The 22647-nt window shown below is 36.2% G+C and overlaps 1 protein-coding gene across 1 annotated transcript in view; it reads left to right on the plus strand.

Annotated features, from left to right (window-relative positions):
- The window catches only part of LOC121425284, a 41837-nt gene that overhangs the window by 8353 nt on the left and 10837 nt on the right, over nt 1-22647 (plus strand). Inside the window, exons 2-4 of the mRNA XM_041621310.1 lie at nt 6031-6372; nt 6768-6866; nt 16834-17172. Coding sequence (XP_041477244.1) covers nt 6031-6372; nt 6768-6866; nt 16834-17172 — 780 coding nt within the window. The remainder of the gene's footprint in view (nt 1-6030; nt 6373-6767; nt 6867-16833; nt 17173-22647) is intronic.

Consider the following 22647-nt stretch of genomic DNA (forward strand, 5'->3'; position numbering starts at 1 on the left):
GGGCAGCTGAAGTCACCCAACACCTATTTCATATTTTTTCAATTTCTAGGAAAATTCGCCATTTTGGAGCCCCATTGAGACAAACATGACAAACGACGTTTCTGCTTTACGGAAAAGTCACTTTTATTGCTTTGTAACCCCTGGGAGACGAAAAGGTAGTATTTTCTCTATCAGCTTCATTTGAAGACGCACTCGCACACCTAACCTTTTCCCCGTCAGGAGCACCCGAAATCATCCGTCCCTTTTCCGTATTATATTTTTTTATTAGAAAATCTGGAAACTTCGAGCCCCCACTGAGGCTAAAGGGTATTTCTGCTGAAAAAAGCAGTTAATTTTCATTGTCTTCAAACCACATGGAGACGAAAGAGTTGCCTTTCCTCTATCAATTTAATATAAAGAAGTACTGGAACACCAAAGTCTACCCCGGTTAGGGGCTCTCAAAATCGCCCACCTCTTTTCCGTATTTTACCTTTTTTGATAGAAAATCTGCAAATTTGGAGCCCATATTGAGGCAAAAACATGTTTCTCCTATACAGCGAACCGCTTTCCTTAAAACCACTTGGATACGAAAAGTCTATTTTCTCTATCTGCTACATATAACGAAGTGCTGGCACATCGAAGCCTACCCCCTCAGGGGGCTGTTGTAGTCCCCCGTCCCCTTTCCGTATTTTGCCAAATTGAAGCCACTGAAGAGGGTAGGCGTCGATATGATATGCCAGCATCTTTTTATATGTAGCTGATATATATATATATATATATATATATATATATATATATATATATATATATATATATATATATATATATAAGCCTTCTTTTTCATTTCCAGGTGGTTTAAATATTTAAAGTGACTTTATTATTATATCTGAAACGCCCTTTGCCTCAATGGTGACTCGAAAATGACGATTTTTTTTTTAAATAATTCGACAAAATGGACAAAGAGGATGGGGTGACTTAATATTCGGCAGCCCATGGAGAGGGTAGGCGTTGATGTGCCAGCCCTTCTTTATTTAAAAAGCCTACTCTTTCATCCCCAAGCCCAGGGGAGTTAAAATAATTAAAGTGGTTTTACTTCATAGCGGAAATACCCTTTTTGCATCAATGGGGCTAAACACTGCGAATTTTCCAATAAAGAGGTAAAATAGGCAAAAAGGTGGGGTGACTCCAGCAGCCCCTGAATTGAGTAGCTTTAATATGCCAGCACGTTTTGTGCATGTAGCTGATACATGAAAGCCTATTCTTTCATATTTAAGTTGCTTAAAAAAATAATTTGGCTTCATTATATAACAGGAATGTTATTTTGCCTGATCGAGGGGGTAAAAAACTGCGAATTATTCAATAAACTGATAAAGTAGGAAAATAGGCAAGAGGGTGGGGGGAGGGATTCGGCAGCCTTTGACGGGGGTAGGATTCTGTGTGCGAGCACGTCTTCAAATTAAGTTGATGGAGAAAATCCTACCTTTTTGTCTCCCATGAGTTACAAAACAATAAAAGTTACTTTCTGCAAAGCAGAAACGCCGTTTGTCTCAATGAGGCCCCAAAATGGCGAATTTTCCTAGAAATGGGCAATATACAAAATAGAGGTTGGGTGACTTTTATCGTGCCCTGAGGGGGTAAGGCTTCGATGTGCCAGCAATTCGTTATAATGTAGCAGATAGAGAAAATACAACTTTTTTTGCATCTAATGGGGCTTTAAGACAATGAAAGTGGTTTGCTATTCAGGAGAAACATCTTTGTGCCTCAATGTGGGCTCCAATTTCGCAGATTTTTTAATAAAAAGGTAAAATACGCAAAAGGGTTGGGTAATTTCGGGAGCCCCTGACGGGTGTAGGCTTCAGTGTGCGAGCGCGTCTTCAAATGAAGCTGTTAGACAAAATCCTACCTTTTCGTCTCCCAAGAGTTACAAAACAATAAAAGTGACTTTTCTGCAAAGCAGAAACGTCGTTTGTCAATTGGCAAAATATGAAATAGGGGTAGGGTGACTTCAGCTGCCCCCTGAGGGGGTTTGCTATCTAGGAGAAACTTCTTTGTGCCTCAATGTGGGCTCCAAACTCGCAGATTTTCTGATAAAAAGGTAAAATAGGGAAAAGGGTTAGGTAATTTCGGGAGCCCTTAAAGGGGGGTAGGCTTTGCTGTACTAGCAGACTGAAAGAATAAATGCTACTCTTTTGTCTCCAAGTGGATTAAGGCAATGAAATTGATTGATATATAGCAGAAACACCTTTTTGCCTTAATAGGGGCACCAAATTGACAGATTTTCCTATAAATTGTTAAAATGCGAAACTGGGGGGTTGTGTGACTTCAGCCACCCCTGAGGGGGTAGGCTTCGATATGCCAGCATTTCGTTATATAAAGGAGATAGAACAAAAATACTACTTTTTTATCCAAGTGGTGTTAAGACAATGAAAGTAGTTAGCTATATAGGAGAAACATCTTTTTGCCTCAATGTGTGCTCCGAATTCGCAGATTTTCTAATAAAAAGGTAATCTAAGAGAAAAGGGGTGGTAATTTCAGGAGCCACTGACGGGGGTAGGCTTTGCTGTACCAGCACTTCTTTATAAGTAACTGATAGAGAAAAGGCAACTCTTTCGTCTTCATGTGGTTTTAAGACAATGAAAATGGATTGCTTTTTAGCAGAAACACCCTTTAGCCTCAGTGGGGGCTCCAAATTTGCAGATTTTTCGATAAATTTGTAAAATACGGAAAAAGGGGATGGTGTCTTCGGCAACCCACTGATGGGGATGGCCTCGATTTTCCAGCAATTCTTTATATGTAGCAGATTGAAGAATGTCTACTCTTTTGTCTCCAAGTGGTTTAAAACATTAAAAGTGGCTTCCCAAATAGTAGAATAATTTTTATCAATTTTTCATCAATGTTGCTCCAAAATGTCGAATTCTGAAATGGGCAAAATACGAAAAAGGGGCTGGGTGACTTGGGGCAGCCCCCTATGAGGGTAGGCTTTGCTGTGCCCTCACTTCTCTAAATGTAGCTGATAGAGAAAGGCCTACTCTTGCGTCTCCTAGTGATTAATAAAAGAAGTGTCGTTTTTTTACCTATTCGAAGCAACATTTTGCCACATTGAGGGCTCCAAAAGGCAATATGTTTTAATAGTCAAGCTTCGGATAAGAGTGGGGTACCTTCGACAGGTTCTTGCGGGACTATGTTTTCAGGTGCCCGAATGTAATTGCTTGCGACAAGCAGAGAAAAGCCTCCTCTAACTTTTCCAAGAGGTTTCATTAACATAAAAGTTGCTTTAATATGTTAAAAAACGCCTTTTGCCCTCATACCCATATAATGTAATGTACACTTTTCTAACGCGACGCTAATTACATGCATTTATGCGTGCTAGTCACACCAAAAAAGGCGAGGCAAGACCGATTGAGTCTATTGTACTCTTTTGAAAGGCAAGCCAGCGAGGGCATTGTAGTCGGTATTACTAGTTTGACTAGTGAAGGAGGTTGCTTCTTTGGTGTCATTTTATCGCAATATCGGGGAATACATTTGTGGGTATTTACCCTATATTTAAGCAAGTTAAGACATTAATACTGTCATGAAGCATATCAATGTTCTCGCTAATATATCCTCTTTCGTGTAGAATGCTGATATTTTGCATTAATTGTTGATATTAATGACAAAACATAAAGATATCAATGCACATGCAAAGTTTTGCCTAAAAACATCGAAATTTTGGCATAAATTCTTATATTTATCAAAAAATATTAACCGGACTGTTCAGAAAACGATTGAAATCGATTTATACTATCTAAATCATTGTGAAATACGTCTTTATTTGATATTTTCATTTGTTTGTGCGAAAATATGAAAATATTTGATTTTCATGAAAAATCCAAGATGGCCGACAAAAATGGGATCCTCTGGGCCTTCCGTACAGGATATGACCCGGCAGCAACATATTTTTTTGCTAACATGTTGGGACCATCAAACCTTTTGTACCCGATCAGCTCAATAAACTCCCCCCCCCAGCCCCCGGACTAACTGAAATCAATCTTGTGGTGAATTAATTTGCGAACAGTCATGTAGCCCACGTGGGCACTATTTGATAAGAAATGTATATATGAGTTTTTCATCATGATGTGTTTGTTTTGTGACGGAAATTGCGTATTTTCTCAGGACACGAAACCATTCCACAATAATGGTTCTAAGTTCACTCTATTGTTATAACATTGTGTTGGACTGAGTAGTTTAGTGTTGACAGACTACCATACTGTTTGTTTGTTTTTATTTATTTCCATATAAAAAGATAAAATATATACATGATCTACTTTAACATACAGATGGAGGATGGCCCATTTCAGCGGTATCAATAAGATACCACTATTCTTCCATGGGGTCCTTAACACATAAATACATGCATATAAAACAAATATACAAAATATACACAAAACTTAATCGAATGCATGAAAAGAATGAAAAATTATTACCCACCCCCCCAAAAAAAATAAAGTGCAACAACAGGCAAATCATTATGGGAAACCGAGATACAATTGAATATTTGATTTAAATGACTGTATCGTTGAACTAGACGTAGACGATAAATGAATTGGTAATTTGTTATAAAGTGTAGCCCCCTATACAAAAATGTCCGTTTACAGCTGTTTGACTTTGGTTTTGGGAGACTGAGGTGATTTTCTGTACGGAGAGAGTAAGGGTATGATTTACGAGAAAATTGTGTTTTCATGTAATCAGGTGCGAAATTATTCAAAATTTTAAACATCATTACGTACATATGTTCCTTTTGCCGGGTATTTAAAGTCTTCCATTTCAAGATGTCATGGATGTATGAGGATGAAGTATGCAAATATGGATCAATTTTTAGAATAATTCTTCCTGCACGATTTTGTAGTTTTTGCAATTAATCCAAATATTTTTTAGATGCAGATTGCCAAACAATATCAGCATAATCAAAGTGTGGAAGGATAACCGAAGAATATATTAAATTTAAACTAGATTCATTAACAAATCGCCCAAGTCTGCCAAGGAAACCAAGCAGATCACCTCTGCTTTTTGTTAGACTTTCCTTTACATGTATGTAGATTTGTTGTCCTTCTTGTTCTCTAAGCTATCTCGTTGCTTGGTATATGGGATTACGTACTTTATAGTTAGTAAAACGCATAATGATCCCTCTCACCTTTCCTCTGTTAGGACCTAATCTATGAGATCTATCTACATGTATATCTGTTTTCTGCAACCTTATGTTAAGTGTTTCTTCACACATCTCCATCACTGTAGTATCAGTATTCTCCAACATACCTTCTGCTAGCAATTTCTCTGGTAGGCTATGGAAAATCAAGCAATTCCTCCTAGAATATTGCTCTGCATCCTCCTGCTTCTCCTTCGGGCTATCAATTTCCATCTGGTCTATCTTGTCCATCTCGTTGAGCTCGAAGTCAAGAGTTCCTTTAATATTTCCAGCAACGTTTTCCGTATAGTATTGGTTAACTCCTCTATCAATGCCTCCTTGATCCTCTTTACAAGTTTATCGATGATAATCATTGCTAGATTCAATGGCATTTCTCACCTCACTTCGGATTTCCTTCGTTAATTCTTCCGCTGAAATACGGGACCGTGTCATGATTGTAAACTCACTGGCAAGTTTCAAAAAGACACAAAAGCTTCTCGAAGTAGAATGTCAACAATCACTGGCCTCTCGTTTCATCAATTAAATCAAGCATATAATGTTGAAAATTGGAGTAATATCACGTATGTTTCAAATTCACGAAGAAAATTCTCGGAAAAAACCTCATTGTAATCCGTGACTTTACTACATAAGGCAAAAGGTAGGAGCCAAAAACGAAGTGGAGCGAAAAGTATACGTTCTTACATGACGACGGCAAGCGGAAACAAGTGAAAACTTGTTTTATCATATCGCGTAAGTCGATTTACATTGCATTACATTGTGTGAAATGGAAAGTTGTTGCACTGTGTTTTCACAATGTGGTACTGTGTGTTCTTTATTGTAGGTTTGGTCAAAGAACTTATCTATAACCCTTTTTCTGGAATTATAAATAGATTCCACTGCGACGTATCTGCAATCAGGTAAATCATACCCAATCTACATACCACGCAACTACACCAGACGATTTTACCACGCAACAGCGCTACAAACAAATGATACTAATGTATTTCGAGTCGTGTTCAATGAATTCTCCACCAGTCTTACCAGTCAAGTGCAAATAGGGACAGGTACTGATCCATCTGATGAAGAGTCTGTCATCACAACTATCTATGGATATAGAGGCTACGTTGAAGATATCTACATAGAGGCCAATGAGATGTGGATGGCTGCCATAGGAGGACCGGCTTACACCTATCTTGACGTTGATGCGAACATCGTTGCTTTTGACCTTTCATGTGAGTATGATATTTACTCAGTAATTTTCACCCAGAAGGTTTTACTCTGTGATTTTTTTCAATAAAACACTGTTTATTTAACAGTTGTGAACGGTGTAATCAACCATGCTAAATCTATTGAAAACAAAATATTAAGATTATTTATTTTTGTTAAATATTAAAAGACAACTTGTTTAAAGACCTACTGTAAGGTCCGTATTGTAAACAGCGTTGTTACTGTTTAAGTATCAAGAGCCTGCCAATTTTCATTAAAGAATATAAAACCTGTGAGAATAAAGCCATTCCACGCAGGTATGAAAAACAGATGCCAGTATAGATCTATCATAATGCAATGTCTGAATTTTGTAATCATATAGCTGTACGATTTTCCTCCTCTCCTTTATCCTCCCTATCAGCCATGTTTAATTGCACAATGAGCAATATGAGCGTGTCATCAGATGTTCTGTGTGATGGAGTGTACCATTGCGATCACTATGAAGATGAATCGGCATGCAGTAAGTCAAATAATAAGGCATTCATGTCCTTTGTGCACTTTTTATTTCATTTGATTTCAATGCAAGTAACAATGATAATCATTCAATAATCAAAATGAAGTCAATCAAGTATAATGATAATAAAGTTACATATGCGGATCCAGGGGCCCTAGAGCTCCCCAATTGGCGGCATTTAAAAAAAGAAAAAGAAGGGAAAAGAAAATGAGAAATTATAAGGGGAAGACTAGTGAACAAAAGAAGTTGAGGGAAGACTTGGAAAATTAAAACCAAAATTCTTTCATGCCACTTCATGAAATTTTCGCTTACGCTTCGCGCTCGTATTTCCTGATCAATGAGATACATATCCTGCTCAATTGATTGATATGGAGTATGAAATATCAAGTTTTGAAATCAAAGTACAAAACAAATTTCAACTCGGACATCGACCTTTTATTAATTTGTTTGATTGACAACTTGATTGTAAAATATCCGTCTTATGGTCTGAATATCAACATTTTCAGCTCGCGATGCGCGCTCGCATTATTTGATTATGTCAAGTATCTATTCTCTTCTTGTACACTTATTGCATACGACTCTCAAATACAAACACAAACTATTTAAAATTCCATTTTCATGGCAGTTTATCTTAAATTTTGGGTTGCGATTTCCTTTCACATTAGACGCAAAGGGCATGCCGTTTAGAAAGATTTGGACAACAGAAATTAAAACGTGACCATCTCTATCGTGATGATAGTTAGGGACTAACCAATTAGGCCTACCAGTTTGTTATTATTATATTGTTTTAAACATGATTATGCATATCTCTCCATCAACTGGTAATGTGCAGAACTTAAGGGGGTTGACCCCGATAGGTCTCTGACCAATCACCTACATCCACAGCATGTTGGTTTACCCCCCCTCCCCGAAGTCATGATGTTGATTTTCCTTGTATAAATAAAATGAATTTGAACTTGATTTTGAAAATTTCCACAAGAAGCAAGATAGTACGGCTAGGGGAAGGCATGCACGGTTGGCTTGAGGCTTCCATAAACGGACGCAATTTTCCGCAGCATCTGTACTTGTCCGTAAACAATTCAATTTCAATTTATTTTCAAACGGACGTAAATATTTGGATAGAAGTTGTTTATTCTTTATTAAAAAGTAACACCCGTCAGCCGACCCTTTTTAGGCCGGCCTAAGAAGGCCTTTGAGTGATGGCATCAAAAAGTTACATATAAAAATCACGTATAATTATAGCAAAAGTAAATAATGTATACACAAAGAAAACCTAACATTAAAATAGCGCATTAATGAATACATAAAAGAATGGAGGTCAAATATTTCTTGGGTATAGTATTTCTTTACGTAGAGTGAAAATTTCATTTGCATATCTGTCTATTGAGCAGCAGAGTGTATCAGAAGACATAATAAAGATAAATTGTTGGTAAGTGGTTGAATTAGTATCCCTAAATTAGACCTCAAAATAGCCAATCTGGAATAAAATTATTGGAAATGTTTTTTCAACTGATTTGAGTAGGTATGGGTGTCAACATTTACCAAAAAAAAGTTAGGAGGAATACGGGTTGGGGAAAGTGTTTTTTTTTTTCAAAGTCAAAGGTCAATGACCTTTTCATATATACTGTATAATGATATCTCTGAGATGGAAAAGCGCAGGTTGGTGATAATGGTGTCAAAATGCACAAATTTCTACCAGAATATCAAATAAAATACAATTAAGTACCTAGCATGCACATTCACCGATAAAATTCAAGGTCAAAGCCTTTCATAGGTCAATGACCTTTTTTACAATATATACCATACTGTATAATGGTATCTCCGAGATGTTAACGTACAGGCTAGTGATCATGGTGTCAAAATGTACAGATTCTTACAAGAAGGTAAAATAGAATAAATGTGAGTACCTAGAATGGACATTCACCAATAAAATTCAAGTTCAAAGCTTTCAAAAGGTCAATGACCTTTTTACATTATATATATCATACTGTATAGTGGTATCTCTGAGATGAAAAGGCGCAGATTGGTGATCATGATGTAAAAATGCAGATTCTGATCAGGAGATCAAATAAAATAAAATTAAGGACATAGAATGCATATTCACCCATAACATTTAAGGCCAAAGGTCAATGACCTTATAATGGTCTCTCGAAGATAAAACGGCGCAGGTTGGTGTTCTTGGTGTCAGAATACACAGAATCTTACAGGAAGATCAAATAAAATGAAATTAAGTATCGACAATGCACATTCACCCTTAAAATTCAAAGACAAAGGTCAGTGTTTTTTTTACATTAGATAATAATAATGGTATCTCTGAGATAAAACACCGCAGGTTAGTGATCTTGGCGCCAAAATGCAAAGATTTGTACAAGAACCTTCTGAAAATGGGTAGGATAGGTCTAACTCTCATGTCACAGCTAGCATCATCTGAGAGCATTTCCAAACAGCAGAGGGATGATGATGAAGTGAAGGCCATCATTAGAGCTACATGTATATCAGCTTCAACAAAGATGAATTCCCGTATTATTATTCATTACCTCTCATTGCGAGCTGCCAGAATTTCTTGAGATGCTAATGTTGCAGGACAAAACTTCATATCTGCTCTCTGCCGTACGTCACCCATGATGTTATTTCTATACTAGGTATCAGTTTGTACAAGGATCATTATTTGGTCCAGAATAACTGAGTGTTATCATGCACAAATTAGGCATATGATATGATGATGAAATTCAGAAGGAAATAATAGCTTAAAAGTACACATCCATTAACCTAACAAAACTCCTACAGCAGCACGTCCAGTTCTTGAGAATCAAGCTATGCAACATATCAGTAATAATATAGACCCTGGTCTGATATCCCTTGACAGAACGTTATTAGGCTTTCATTGAATGGGCCAGATCAAAGTCCTGAAAATGTCAGAAGGTTTTCAAGAGTTTAATTACGCTTTGGTGAAGTTGAGACACTTAACTTCATTTACTATGACAAAAGCTGCAGCTCTAATGACTGCCTTATATATAAATATTTATTAACTTTTGACCTTTGACTTTGGATATAAAAGGTGAAGGTTAATTCTTTATGATAATTTTGTGCCTTTTCATCTTCTTGCAAAAATTGCTTTTTGACACCAAATCACCAACATGCAGCATTTTATTTCAGAGATACCATTATACAATATACAGCCTATGGAAATAGGTCTTTGACCTCACTGTTAGAAAAAATAAAAGAAGTTCCTGCAGCAGAGTCTCGAGAATACTTGTGATCTTACCGAATTGCGTAATCTTACAGGAAATTGGTACTTGATGTATGGAATCTTACAAATTTCCTTGAATAAAACACCCTTTCCCCTTTTTTAAACAGACCTGTTCTGTTAAGTTGCAGAAAAATTCTTGTTTTATGAATTTACAGAATGATTCTGTTATTGCTTTTTATAAAATCTTCTGTTTATTTTCTGTAAAATCACGGTTTTTTAACAGTGCTTGAACTTAATGGATTGATATGCATTCTTGGTACTTGATTTTATTTCATTTGATCTTCCTGTAAGAACCTCTGCATTTTGACAACAAGATCACCAACCTGCGACTTTTCATCTCAGAGATACCATTATACCGTATATAATGTAGAAAGGTCATTGACCTTTGAAAGGCTTTGACCTTGAATTTCATTGGTAAATGAGAACTGCAGGTACTTTATTTGATCTTCTTGTAAGAATATGTGCATTTTGACACCAAGATCACCAACCTGCGCCTTTTCATCTCAGAGATACCATTGTACCGTATATGGCATATAATGTAAAAAGGGTCATTGACCTTTGAAAGGCTTTGGCCTTGAAATTCATTGATGAATAAGCATTGTAGGTACTTGATTTGATCTTCATGTAAGAATCTGTGCATGGAGGCCGTTCTCATTACGCTTTCTTAAACTAGTTTACTGGAAGCCGTTTCAGGAAACCAGTTTGGAAGATCGCTTTGCTAGCGTTCCCACTTGATCGCACGAAAGTGGTTTTGTAAATCACTTCACGTAAAGCGCTGTTGTTCCCATGGAAACGCTCTCAGAGGGTGACATGTTTCGCGCGAAATTCGAAACCGCAGCATAGGCATTCTACACCTGTCGTGTGGAGTAGCGCGCTCCTTTTACACCTTCACGGATGCAACACGGATCATCACGGATCTCAGTCCGTGATGATCCGGGGTGCCAAATTTGTATTTTCCTAACATTCCCGGAGTGAGTACGGAGTTAACTGGTTATTAACACGGATATGTACGGAAAAGTACGGAGTCTACAAGGATAGGCAAAGTTAGCAATAGGGATCCTGTTTGATATGCTCCCGGAGCCAACACGGAATACCCGGATGATCACGGATGTTACTGGGTCTTTACACAATCTTACCACTTCTTGTCGCCGGCAGCTTGCTAGAATGAAGTTTCGTCCCTTTTTGCAGCATCTGGAGCATGCAAGTGCTTGGTTATGAATACGGACTATTATTCATGTACGCAAACAATACAAACATTTGACCCCGGATAAAGCCGGTATCAACGGATCACCCGGTTCTAACAAGGAGCCTACAGGAGGCTACAAGGATGAACACGGATGATTATCAGTCCGTGTACTCCGGGATGAGAAATTGAACATGTTCAATTTTCTCCCGGACATGCCGGTACATCAAGGATGGCGCCGGATGAGTAGCCGGAGTGTAGACGGTAGTCCCGGACTGTACACGGATGACCCCGGATTGACAATTCGGGATGATCCGTGTTGCTTCCGTGAAGGTGTAAAAGGGGCTTTACCGAAGAACAGTTGTGTCCTCACTTACTTACGCTAAAACGAGGCAAAGCGATCTTGAAAACTACATCGCGAGGTGGTTTTCCAAACTGGTTTGGAAGATCACTTCCAAGACCGCTTTGACTGTTCTCACTACGCGTTAAACTAGTTTCCAGTAAACTAATTTTAGGAACGTAGTGAGAACAGCCTCCAGGATCACCAACCTGCGCCTTTTCATCTCAGATATACCATTATACCGTATATATGGTTTTTATTTTTAAAAAGGTCAATGACCTTTGAAAGGCTTTGACCTTGGATGTTTTTGGTTAATGTGCATTCTGGGGACTTAATTTCATTTTATTTGATCTTCCTGTAAGAACCTCGGCATTCCGACACCAAGATCACCAACCTGTGCCTTTTCATCTCAGAGATACCACTATACCGTATATGGTATATAGTGTAAAAAAGGGTCATTGACCTTTGAAAGGCTTTGACCTTGAATTTCATCGGTGAATGAGCATTGTAGGTACTTGATTTGATTTTATTTGATCTTCTTGTAAGAATCTGTGCATTTTGAAACCATGATCACCAACTTGTAGTATTTTATCTGGGAGATACCATGATACAGTATATTTAAAAAGGTCATTGACCTTTGACCTTTAAAAAAAGCGCTTTCCCCAACCCGTATTCTTCCTAACTTTCTTTTGGTCAAAAAACCATTTCAAATAATTTTATTCCAGATGGTTACTAATTATGGGATACTAAATTATTGAACTCAGGGTAACTGTGTGAAATGGTATTGAGTAGCGGCAATCTGTAAATTTCATAGGCAGGACAAATCATGAAAACAATGGAACCCATCTTCAATATTATCCGAATTACAAATGATACAAAAACGTTCTTCATAATGTATATTTTGATAACGACCAGTTTCAATTCCAATAGGAGCACATCCACATCTAAACAAGGCAAATGCACGTCTTGTTGATCTATTTTGGCACTGAATAGTATATAGCTTGAAGTGGATAATGATTGCTTAAAGTTACGAATGGTTCTAAGTTTGTTTCTTGCATTTGCTTTTTTCCTTATATCATCAAAATATACCTTTTCCATTTATCCTCAATATATACTTGACAGGCATCACAAACTGACTTTACAAAGTTGTTATAGTACTCGCAACATGAGCCAAGGTTCAATAATTATGAGTACATTGTAGCTTTATAAATAACTCTTCTACCCTATAACAACAGTTTTAATACCATTATTTGCCAGTAACTTAGACCAAACAAAGATTTTGGATATGAGTACTCGCGGGCAATTGCGAATCTTTACAATGGACCAAATGGACACGATGTAAACATTTTCATGTATGATCTGCGTCCAAGCTACAAGCCCCCTAGTCTAGTTCTAGACGATTTTAATCGAATCTACTTTAATAATAATAATAAATTAAATTTCTATAGCGCATAATACACAAGGTCTCTATGCGCTTCACATATACATGAATTAAATATCTCAAATTATACAATATGGGTATTGAAAAAAAATCAATTGTTAAACAGGTACGTTTTAAGTGCAGTCTTAAAGGTTTGGATGGTGGGTGCAGTCCGGATGACAAGCGGGAGAGAGTTTGACATATCTTTCACAATATCATAGATTTCTGTGCATGTTATTGGTTTAAAAAACACGGATTTCAGGTTTCGATGTGGAATGTAATCCTAAAATGAAAGTACAGATGAAGAGTAAATAGCAGTATGTTGATTTATAAATTTTTCATCAATAGTTACAAAATGATTGTTAAATGCATTCGCAATAAGTGAATTGTAAGACAATGTTTGACCATCAGGAGTAATAATTGAGTCAATAGGTTTAGATTTAAAAGTTTCTTACCCATTATATTATTCTTTAATTTCCATGTAGAATGGACATTGTCTTTCACCTGTTTGAATTCTTGTGTGTAATAATTAGATTTGACTTTGCGCAGCTGATAAGCCACACAATTTCTATATTTTTTTATATTTGATTTCATTTAAATTTGTTGGATTTCTGATATATTTCTTGTATAGGCTATTTTTTGTACATAATTTTCTAAGTTCCCTAGTCATCCATGTTGTTTTTTATTCCTTTTCTTTATGGAATAGCTTCTTATGGGGAAGCAGTCATTGTAATGACGTAAAAATATACCTAAAAATGATTGTACTTTGCTTCAGTGTTGCTACTTGAACTAACATCAAATTGAGTTCTGTAACGATAGGTCATCAAAGCTTCTCTTAGTGTAAGGAGTATCAGTAGGTTTGTTATCATAATAGGAGATCGAAGGTAGCAAAAGAAATACCAGAAAATGATCACTTACGTCTGTCACTAAAATTCCAGAATCATTGAAATCAGTCGAATTTGTGAAAATGTTATCAAGTAGGGTGGCTGAAGAATTAGTGATTCTGGTGGGTTTGAAAAAAAGTTGCACATAAAGAAAAAGTAAGCATGAGATTCATAAAATCTTCAATACTGTTGGAGTTATTATTGATCAAATTCGAATTAAAATCTCCCATTATAAAACAAGAGTTAGAAATAAAGTTCAATTTGTTCAAAATATTAGATAATTCGACTTCGAATTCCTCTATTGATTCTCCTGGAGGACGGTATGTTACATCAATGATCTTGTGTTTATGTTTGCATAATATTTCTACAAAAAGTTTCTATGGTTTTTTAACACATGTCAGATCATTTTGCGTCTTAAAACGTAAAGACTTATGAATATATAATGCAGTTCCGCCGCCTCGTCCATAATCACGTGGATTGTTTAGGAATTAATATTTAGGAATGTTGTAAAGATTAGTTGCTGAAGAATTGGTAAGCCATGTTTCAGTGAGGCCAATGATTTTGAATTTATGATTTTTATTATCAAGAAACATGTCAAGATGATCATTTTTTTAATGCTTTTACAGTTGAAATGAACGACTGAGAAACAACGCGATAAAGAAAATGCATCATGTTTATTAAATTCATATACAGAAGAGTGTGTTCGGAAGTAAACATAGATCAATCCATCATACAATGTCGTTTGACTTGGCTGACGCTTTCGGGTCAGTCAACCATGACCTTATCTGCTTTACATTAGAAGGGCACAATTTTCCACAATTGATCCATAACTACATTAAGAATTTGTATGGTTCACGCTCAGGACAAGTTCGAACACAAGGGTCGACCGTAAACAAATTTCGATTTCAAAGGGGGATTTTCCAAGGGGACCCTTTGTCCCTATTATTCGTATTTTTACAAGAAGCAAAACATTAGGATTGTCATTCGTAATAACGTTTCTTTTATTTGTATGCTGACACAGGTAGACGGGAACCAAGTCACACTAAGAATTGAGAGACATTGAAATCAAACTGATATTTCGTTTGATAAAAAATACTTCTCTCACTTTATATAAGTCAATATTTGCAGTTTAAGATTGGTAGATATTACAACTCCTTGTAAAGGCTAGCTGGGAAGCCATAATGACAAACTGGCGTGGTCAATAGACGACCAGCAAAACAGACTAATAGGCCAAGAGCATTAGGTTTAACATGGAAATTTCTAGTAACAAGCTGATTTTTTTCAGGATAGGTCCTGGAATGTGTCCCGAGTAACTGATACTAAAAGTCCTCATAAATCCTCCATGGGGGTTTTCCGTAATCCAAGTTGGCGTCCAAAATGGCCGCCATTCACAGAAAATGGGCAGAACTCACTCATTATTCACACTAGACATCACATTTCAGTGGATATTTCATGGTTTCAAGAGGAAAAAATCTAGTGATATAGGTTAGAGTGGAAGTAAGTAGACCAGGGTACCTAAAAATCCAAGATGGCGTCCAAAATGGCTGCCAAAGCCTAAAAATCCACTATTTTTCTATTACTTTAATGTCTTTAATTTTGTTTCTATTCAATGGTTTTAATGGTCAAGTAATAAATTGGAACACGTTACAAGGACATTCATTGGTCAAGTATGTCCAAAAATCGAGATGGCTTCGAAAAATAGATATGATATGAAACATGATATCTGCCTGAGATATACAGTATGATTTTAGTGTCTAAACCATGGTTTGAAAGGTCAAATAATACATTTGGACACGTTAAAGGCCATTCAGTGGTCAAGTATGTCCAAAAACCCAAGATGGCTTCCAAAAATAGAGTCTAAATTGACTGCTGTTACTGAAAAATTGTCATAATTTATTAAAAATACACCCTAGAGATATGGTTGTGGTGTCTTTACTATGGTTTTAAGTGTCGAAATAATACATAAGCACAAGTAGAAGGGACAATCAGAGGTCCAGTATGTCCAAAAATCGAAGACGGCTGCTAAAAATGGAGTCTTAAATGGCTGCTGCTACATACAAATCGACATTGGTCATTTAATATCTGCGTGGGAGATAAGATTTTGGCGTCTAAACCATGGTTTGAAGGGTCAAATAAAAACATTTGGACAAGTTAGACTCCATTTTTGGAAGCCATCTTGGATGTTTGGACATACTGGACCACTGACTGTCCTAGTAAGTTGTCCCAATGTTTCATTTGGCTCTTTCATTTGGCTCTTTCATTTGGCTCTTTAGACCATGGGCTTAAAAACCAAAATCATACCTCACTGGCAGATATCAAATAAAGTATGTATTTTTATTAAGTACCAGCGGTCAATTTAGACTCCATCTTGCATTTTCGCACATACTTGACCACTGACTGTCCTTGTAACTTGTTCCAATTTATTACTTGGCCATTAAAACCATTGAATAGAAACAAAATTAAAGACATTAAAGAAAGTAATAGATGAATAATTGATTTTTAAGCTTTGGCCGCCATTTTGGACGCCATGTTGGATTGTTACGTACCCTAGTCTGCTTATTTTCACTCTTACCTGTATCACGAGATCTTTTTTCCCTTTAAATCATGAAGTATGCACCGAAATTTGATATTTAGTGTGAATAATGAGTGAGTTATGTCTATTTTCTGTGAATGGCGGCCATTTTGGACACCATCTTGATACGGAAACCCCCCCAAGAAGGATTGATGAGGACTTTTAGTATGTTATTCTAGACATTTTCCTGGACCTATCCTGAAAAAATCAGCTTGTTACCAGAAATTTCCTTTCTTAAGCCTATTTTGGACTAATGCTCTTCAATGTTAGTCGTAACGAGTCTTTAACGGGTTATTGTTTGTGTTTTTCTGTACATCTTCTTAGATTATTCAATGACATATCTGCAACCTGGTGAATCCTATTCATTCCACATATCATACAACTACATCAGCCGATCTTACCACGCAACCTTGCTACAAACAAATGATACGAATGGATTTCGATTCGTATTCCAAGATTTCCATATCGATAATGCTAATCAAGTCCAAATAGGGGCGGGTACTGATCCATCTGATCTACAGTCTGTCATCACAACTATCCATGGATATAGAGACTACGCTGATGATGTCTACGTAGAGACCAATGAAGTTTGGATTGCTGTCATAGGCACCTATGACACCTTTACTGAGATTTATGCGAACATCGTTGCTTTCGACCTATCTAGTGAGTATGTTTTTTTACTAACAGTTTTATACAGTAAAAATGTTGTTTACTCTTTATTACAACGCAGTCTACAATGAATACCTTACAGTTACTACTTAGAGCTCAAACTACGGCGCTTATTGAGAATTGGATATTATTTGTTATTTTGTTGTGGGTGTATGTATGTATATATATATACAGTGCGTCCCAGAAAAAAACGAAACTGAGATTTAGCGATGATTTATCTTAACTTAATCGTAAATACAATGGACAAATGACCTATCAATGTAAAGCTTAGGATCTCCTCTTTCATCTGATATTACTTAGAATATTCCCCATTCACGCAAGAGTGAGCAAAATTAATTTGAGGAAAGTATACTAAAAACTCATTTGGCGGGGGTATCTGATTTCCAAAAGGAAAATCACATGCCTATAAAAAGTTCAATATCTGCTCTTTTATTTGATACCTTAATCGCAAACATGGTAATTACAAAGAAGTAACAAAGTTATGTTCCCTCGAAACAATGCTTGTATTTCCATAATTTCATTAAATAAACGTGTTTTCACCGGTTTCCCACAGAAGCTATCACACGGTTAACAAAAGACTGAATGCATGACTGATCGTTAACAAAACGGAGTGTCCAGTGAGTTTGAACGCTCGCTTGTAAAACCTCTTCATTTTATGAAATTATTGAAATTCAAGCCTTATTTTTCTGTAATTAAGGTATCAAATTAAAGAGCAGATATTGAACTTTTTAGAAATGTAGTTTTTTTTTTAAACCCAGATACAGCCCGCCAAATGACTTTTTGGTATCCCCTCTTCAAATTGTTTTTGCTCACTCATGCGTGAATGAGAAACAATTCAAGTAATTTCAGATGAGGAGATTCTAAGCTTTCCAATGGTATGTCATTTATCTATCGTGTTTGTGATTAAGTTATGATAAATCATCGATTAATCTCGGTTTCGTTTTTTCGGGGACGCATTGTATATATTTAGTGCGTATCAAAACAGTTAACACTTAGAAAAACTCCTGTAAAATTATACATTTGTAACATCCTGAATATTTTTCGACATTTTAACATTGGTACAGATCCATTTCAGCAACTTACGCTATCAGTGTAGAAAAATATTTCCGCTTGGATGAGCACCACTTTTGTAATGTTGGTGAAAACTTATTTGCGCAGTACTTTGAAATAGTTATGCGAATAAAAGTAGAGCTTCATCATGAGAAATACGTAGAATTTAGCTAGTAAAATTGATTTGAAGATATCTTTTACATTTTTTCAATTTGTTTCCTTGCCCAAAACATTTCGAAGAGTGCATTACGCCCCACCCCTCCTAAAACTCCGAGGCCATCGTGACGATATTTGCTTTACACTGAGCTGTAACTTACATGAGTAGTATATATAGGTACCCGTTCGCACCACGGTGGAGCAGGTGGAGCAAGGTTGTTTCACAATGACGTCATACCTAAATCCGGATATGACATCATCATGACTATGCATGGTGTTATTGTGACGTCATACCTAAGAACGAATATGACATCATCATGACTTGCAAAATTTCATTGTTACCTAATACCTATATACAGATATGACATCATCATAGCAATGTATGAAGTCATTTCCTGTGTCAGTTTGATAGGTGATAATGAGGATGGGGGAAAATTGTACTTCTCTAATGCATAAAGCGATGCGTGTTTCGCTGACGATAGGCCTTTTGAAAATTTTACATGGACTTTTTGTACGTTCACACACAATATGAATATTATTGGGTATTCCCTCAAGCATGTCGTCAATCCCTACTCGATCATTCTTGTGTAGCGATATCGCATAAGGTTGAATATTACATGGTAGGGTAAAGTGTGACATTGAATTTTCCAAACAGATAACATTTTATACGGACATAGTTGATTTTGAGCATTAAATCTCGACTTTTTATACTCTCAGTAAGGTAGCGGAAGTGAGTATTTTCCCTTCTCATGAAGCCTATGCATGATTGATCATTCGAGCTTAACACGGTATTGCAAGTCAATGATATGCTCTCATTTTGTACAAAATCAAGTCGACGTTGCACAATCCAAGAGTGCATTGCGTAATCTGAGAAGTGATGACGTCATGAATCCTTAAAACATTTCCAAACATTTCGAATAATCAGTTTTGTCATTTATTCCCATATAAGGTCTGCTAGTACCAGGGTCCCCTACCCAGGAGGTTATGCATGTATAAGGATCGCATCTTGTTAGAAATTGAAAGTTTGTAAAACTAGAAAGTCCCCTCATCACGTGTCAGATACAAGGGAGATGAGGTCATACTCTTCTTTGAAGAATAATACAATATAATCAATGAAGCCATTCAGGTCTTCACAACTTTGGTTGCTGATTGTACAACAACGAGTAAAATCAATATACTGACCGGTTTCCAATATATCGCACTATAGTAAATAGTGGTAGTAAAATACGAGCTGTGATTGGCTGGATTTGTACCACGTGACCTCCCTTCAAAAAGTTATATTGTACATATGTACAATATAACTTTCGATTTTTGGATGGCAAAATCCATGATGGGGGGCTTAGATTAAGGGATCTATTTACTATAATAAATAGTGAACGTTCTATCATACAATATTACTGGACTATATGAACTCCAAATATAAAATTATCCCTCGTGCAAGCCTATTTCACCTCGGCCTTCGGCCTCGGTGAAATAAACCTGCACTCGGGATAATTTTATATTTGTCGTACATATAATCCAGTATATTGTACAATAGATTGTACACTATTTATATATCGCACTATATGGTCTTCATGGACTGTGTCTATGTGTATTGACCATATCTGACCAATATACAGTGTGTATCAAAAGGAAGTTTACACTTAGAACAAATCCTGTAAAATTATACATATGTAATATCCTGAAGATTTTTTTAACATTTACACATTGGTACAGATTCATTTAAGCAAATGACGTTGTAACTGTCGAAAAATATTTCCGCTTAAGTGAGCACCACTAACTTTTGAAAAGTTAGTGAAAAATGATTTGCGCAGATCTTTGAGACAGTTATGCGAATAAAAGTAGACCTTAATCATGAGGAACACGTGGAATTTAGCTAGTAAAACTGATTTGAAGATACATTGTATATTTACCCTTTATTTAACTAATTTCCATGCCCAAAACACTTCGAAGAGTGCATTGCGCCCATCCCCACTCCCCCACACACCGTGGCCATCGTGACAATATTTACTTTACACTGAGATGTGATTTACATGAAATGGCTTAGGCTTGATTTTCATTTAGTTAATCATTGTCAAGCTTGGGAAAGTGTGAAGAAACAAGTATTAAATAAAACATGAAATGTAAGCCCACTTTAAATGACAAAAACTTAGTGAAAAATGCTGGAGATGTCTGGTATAAACTTTTGTTCAGATACAGTAATGTCCTCAGATCTAGCTGGTACAAAAGGGTAGTAAAGGTTGTGCTTACTAAGTGTTGAAATTTCAATTTTGGTGGCTAAATTGTTACAAAATGCTTGAATGAATCCGTTTTTATTTCAGTTGACTAAAATTGCAAAGGAAATATTTCGCAGATTAAGTTTGATTTCGCCCTTTCCCTTTAACACAGCGTGAAAACGATCATTTCTGCGCAAACAGATTTCTGCGAGCTTTACGGGAATGGACAGTGCTCACTCAAGTGTAACATTTTGTCAAAACGTTTACTTTCATTGGATAGATGAGACCCAAACCCAAGATTGTATGTGAAAATATTATCCACACGTTTTAATTCCCACACCTTTTTCAAAGTGTAAACTTTTTTTGATACGCACTGTAGTTAATAAATAACTTATTCTTGACATTAAAGCTGTATTGCATCAAAGCATTATATCTCCCCGTTTCATAATCGTAATAGAAAAGTAAAACTACGATGATGAATATAATGTGGAATAATGGGGGGGGGGGGGTGAATCTCATTGACGCATATGAGGCAAGTTCTTGACTAATTTCTTTTCACCTGATCATATTCATCACCGCTTCATGTGCGTTTTGTTTTTCCTTTTGTACATGATCATAACATTTCAAATTTTACAAGACCGTATGTCTCTGAATCTATTAGGTAATCCAAACAGTGCATGAAGGACTGATAGCGGACAATCTTTTGAGGTCTCCCATAATTTTCATCATCAATTCTCTCTGACATTTCTGAATATCAATCTAAATTTCTGAATGCCATACAGACTATAGATTTACATGTATGTGTGGTACAATCAAGTTGAGCGATATACTTACTTCCAGTGAAATGAGATTCTGTGTACTTGAGTTTAATTTTTCAGTTAACAATTATTTGTTTACAACTTTGACTATGTATGTATGGTATAACCGAAATAAGCAGTATGCATAATTCCAATGAAAAAGATCAAAGTGTGTGTTTAATATTTTTGGTTATTAATAATCTAAACATATATTTAGGATATTATACGATTGTATAAAAATACTGTGTATACCTATTTCGAATTGTTCACATTGAAATGGAATGAAAGAAAAAAGTATTTTGTATAAATGTTTACTGTGTATACATGTTTGGAGCTGTCCTTATTGAAACAAAATAAAAATAATAACAAATATAATTCTATACTGCACAGTGTTTCATTATACCATTTTTTGTACTGCGGATGAATGACGTTAGTGATTATAATCTAAATTTGTCATTTACTGGTTGTGCTCTACGCCTAGATTTGTAAGAGAGTCCCATGAGTCAAAACTGAAGAGTATGGAAGTGAAGTAAAGAGTATGAAATGTCAGAGAGAATTGATGGTGAAAATTATGGGAGACCTCACTATTCCTTCATGCACTGTTTGGATTGCCTAATAGATTCAGAGAGATACGGTCTTGTGAAATTTGAAATGTTATGATCATGTACAAAAGGAAAAACAAAACGCACATGAAGCGGTAATGAATATGATCAGGTGAAAAGAAATTAGTCAAGAACTTGCCTCATATGCGTCAATGAGACTCACATACACTCCCCCCCCCATTATTCCACATTATCTTCATCATCGTAGTTTTACTTTTCTATTACGATAATGAAACGGGGAGAGGGTATGCTTTGATGCAATATAGCTTTAATGTCAAGAGTAAGTTATCGATAACCTATATTGGTCAGATATGGTCAATACACATAGACACAATCCATGAAGACCATATAGTGCGATATATTGGAAACCGGTCAGTAAATTGATTTTACTCGTTGTACAATCAGCAACCAAAGTTGGGAAGAAGATCTGAATGGCTTCATTGATTATATTGTATTATTCTTCAAAGAAGAGTATGACCTCATCTCCCTTGTATCTGACACGTGATGAGGGGACTTTCTAGTTTTACAAACTTTCAATTTCTAACAAGATGCGATCCTTATACATGCATAACCTCCTGGGTAGGGGACCCTGGTACTAGCAGACCTTATATGGGAATAAATGACAAAACTGATTATTCGAAATGTTTG

This window comes from Lytechinus variegatus, chromosome 12 (assembly GCF_018143015.1).
Source record: "Lytechinus variegatus isolate NC3 chromosome 12, Lvar_3.0, whole genome shotgun sequence".
Taxonomy (NCBI): Eukaryota; Metazoa; Echinodermata; class Echinoidea; order Temnopleuroida; family Toxopneustidae; genus Lytechinus; species Lytechinus variegatus.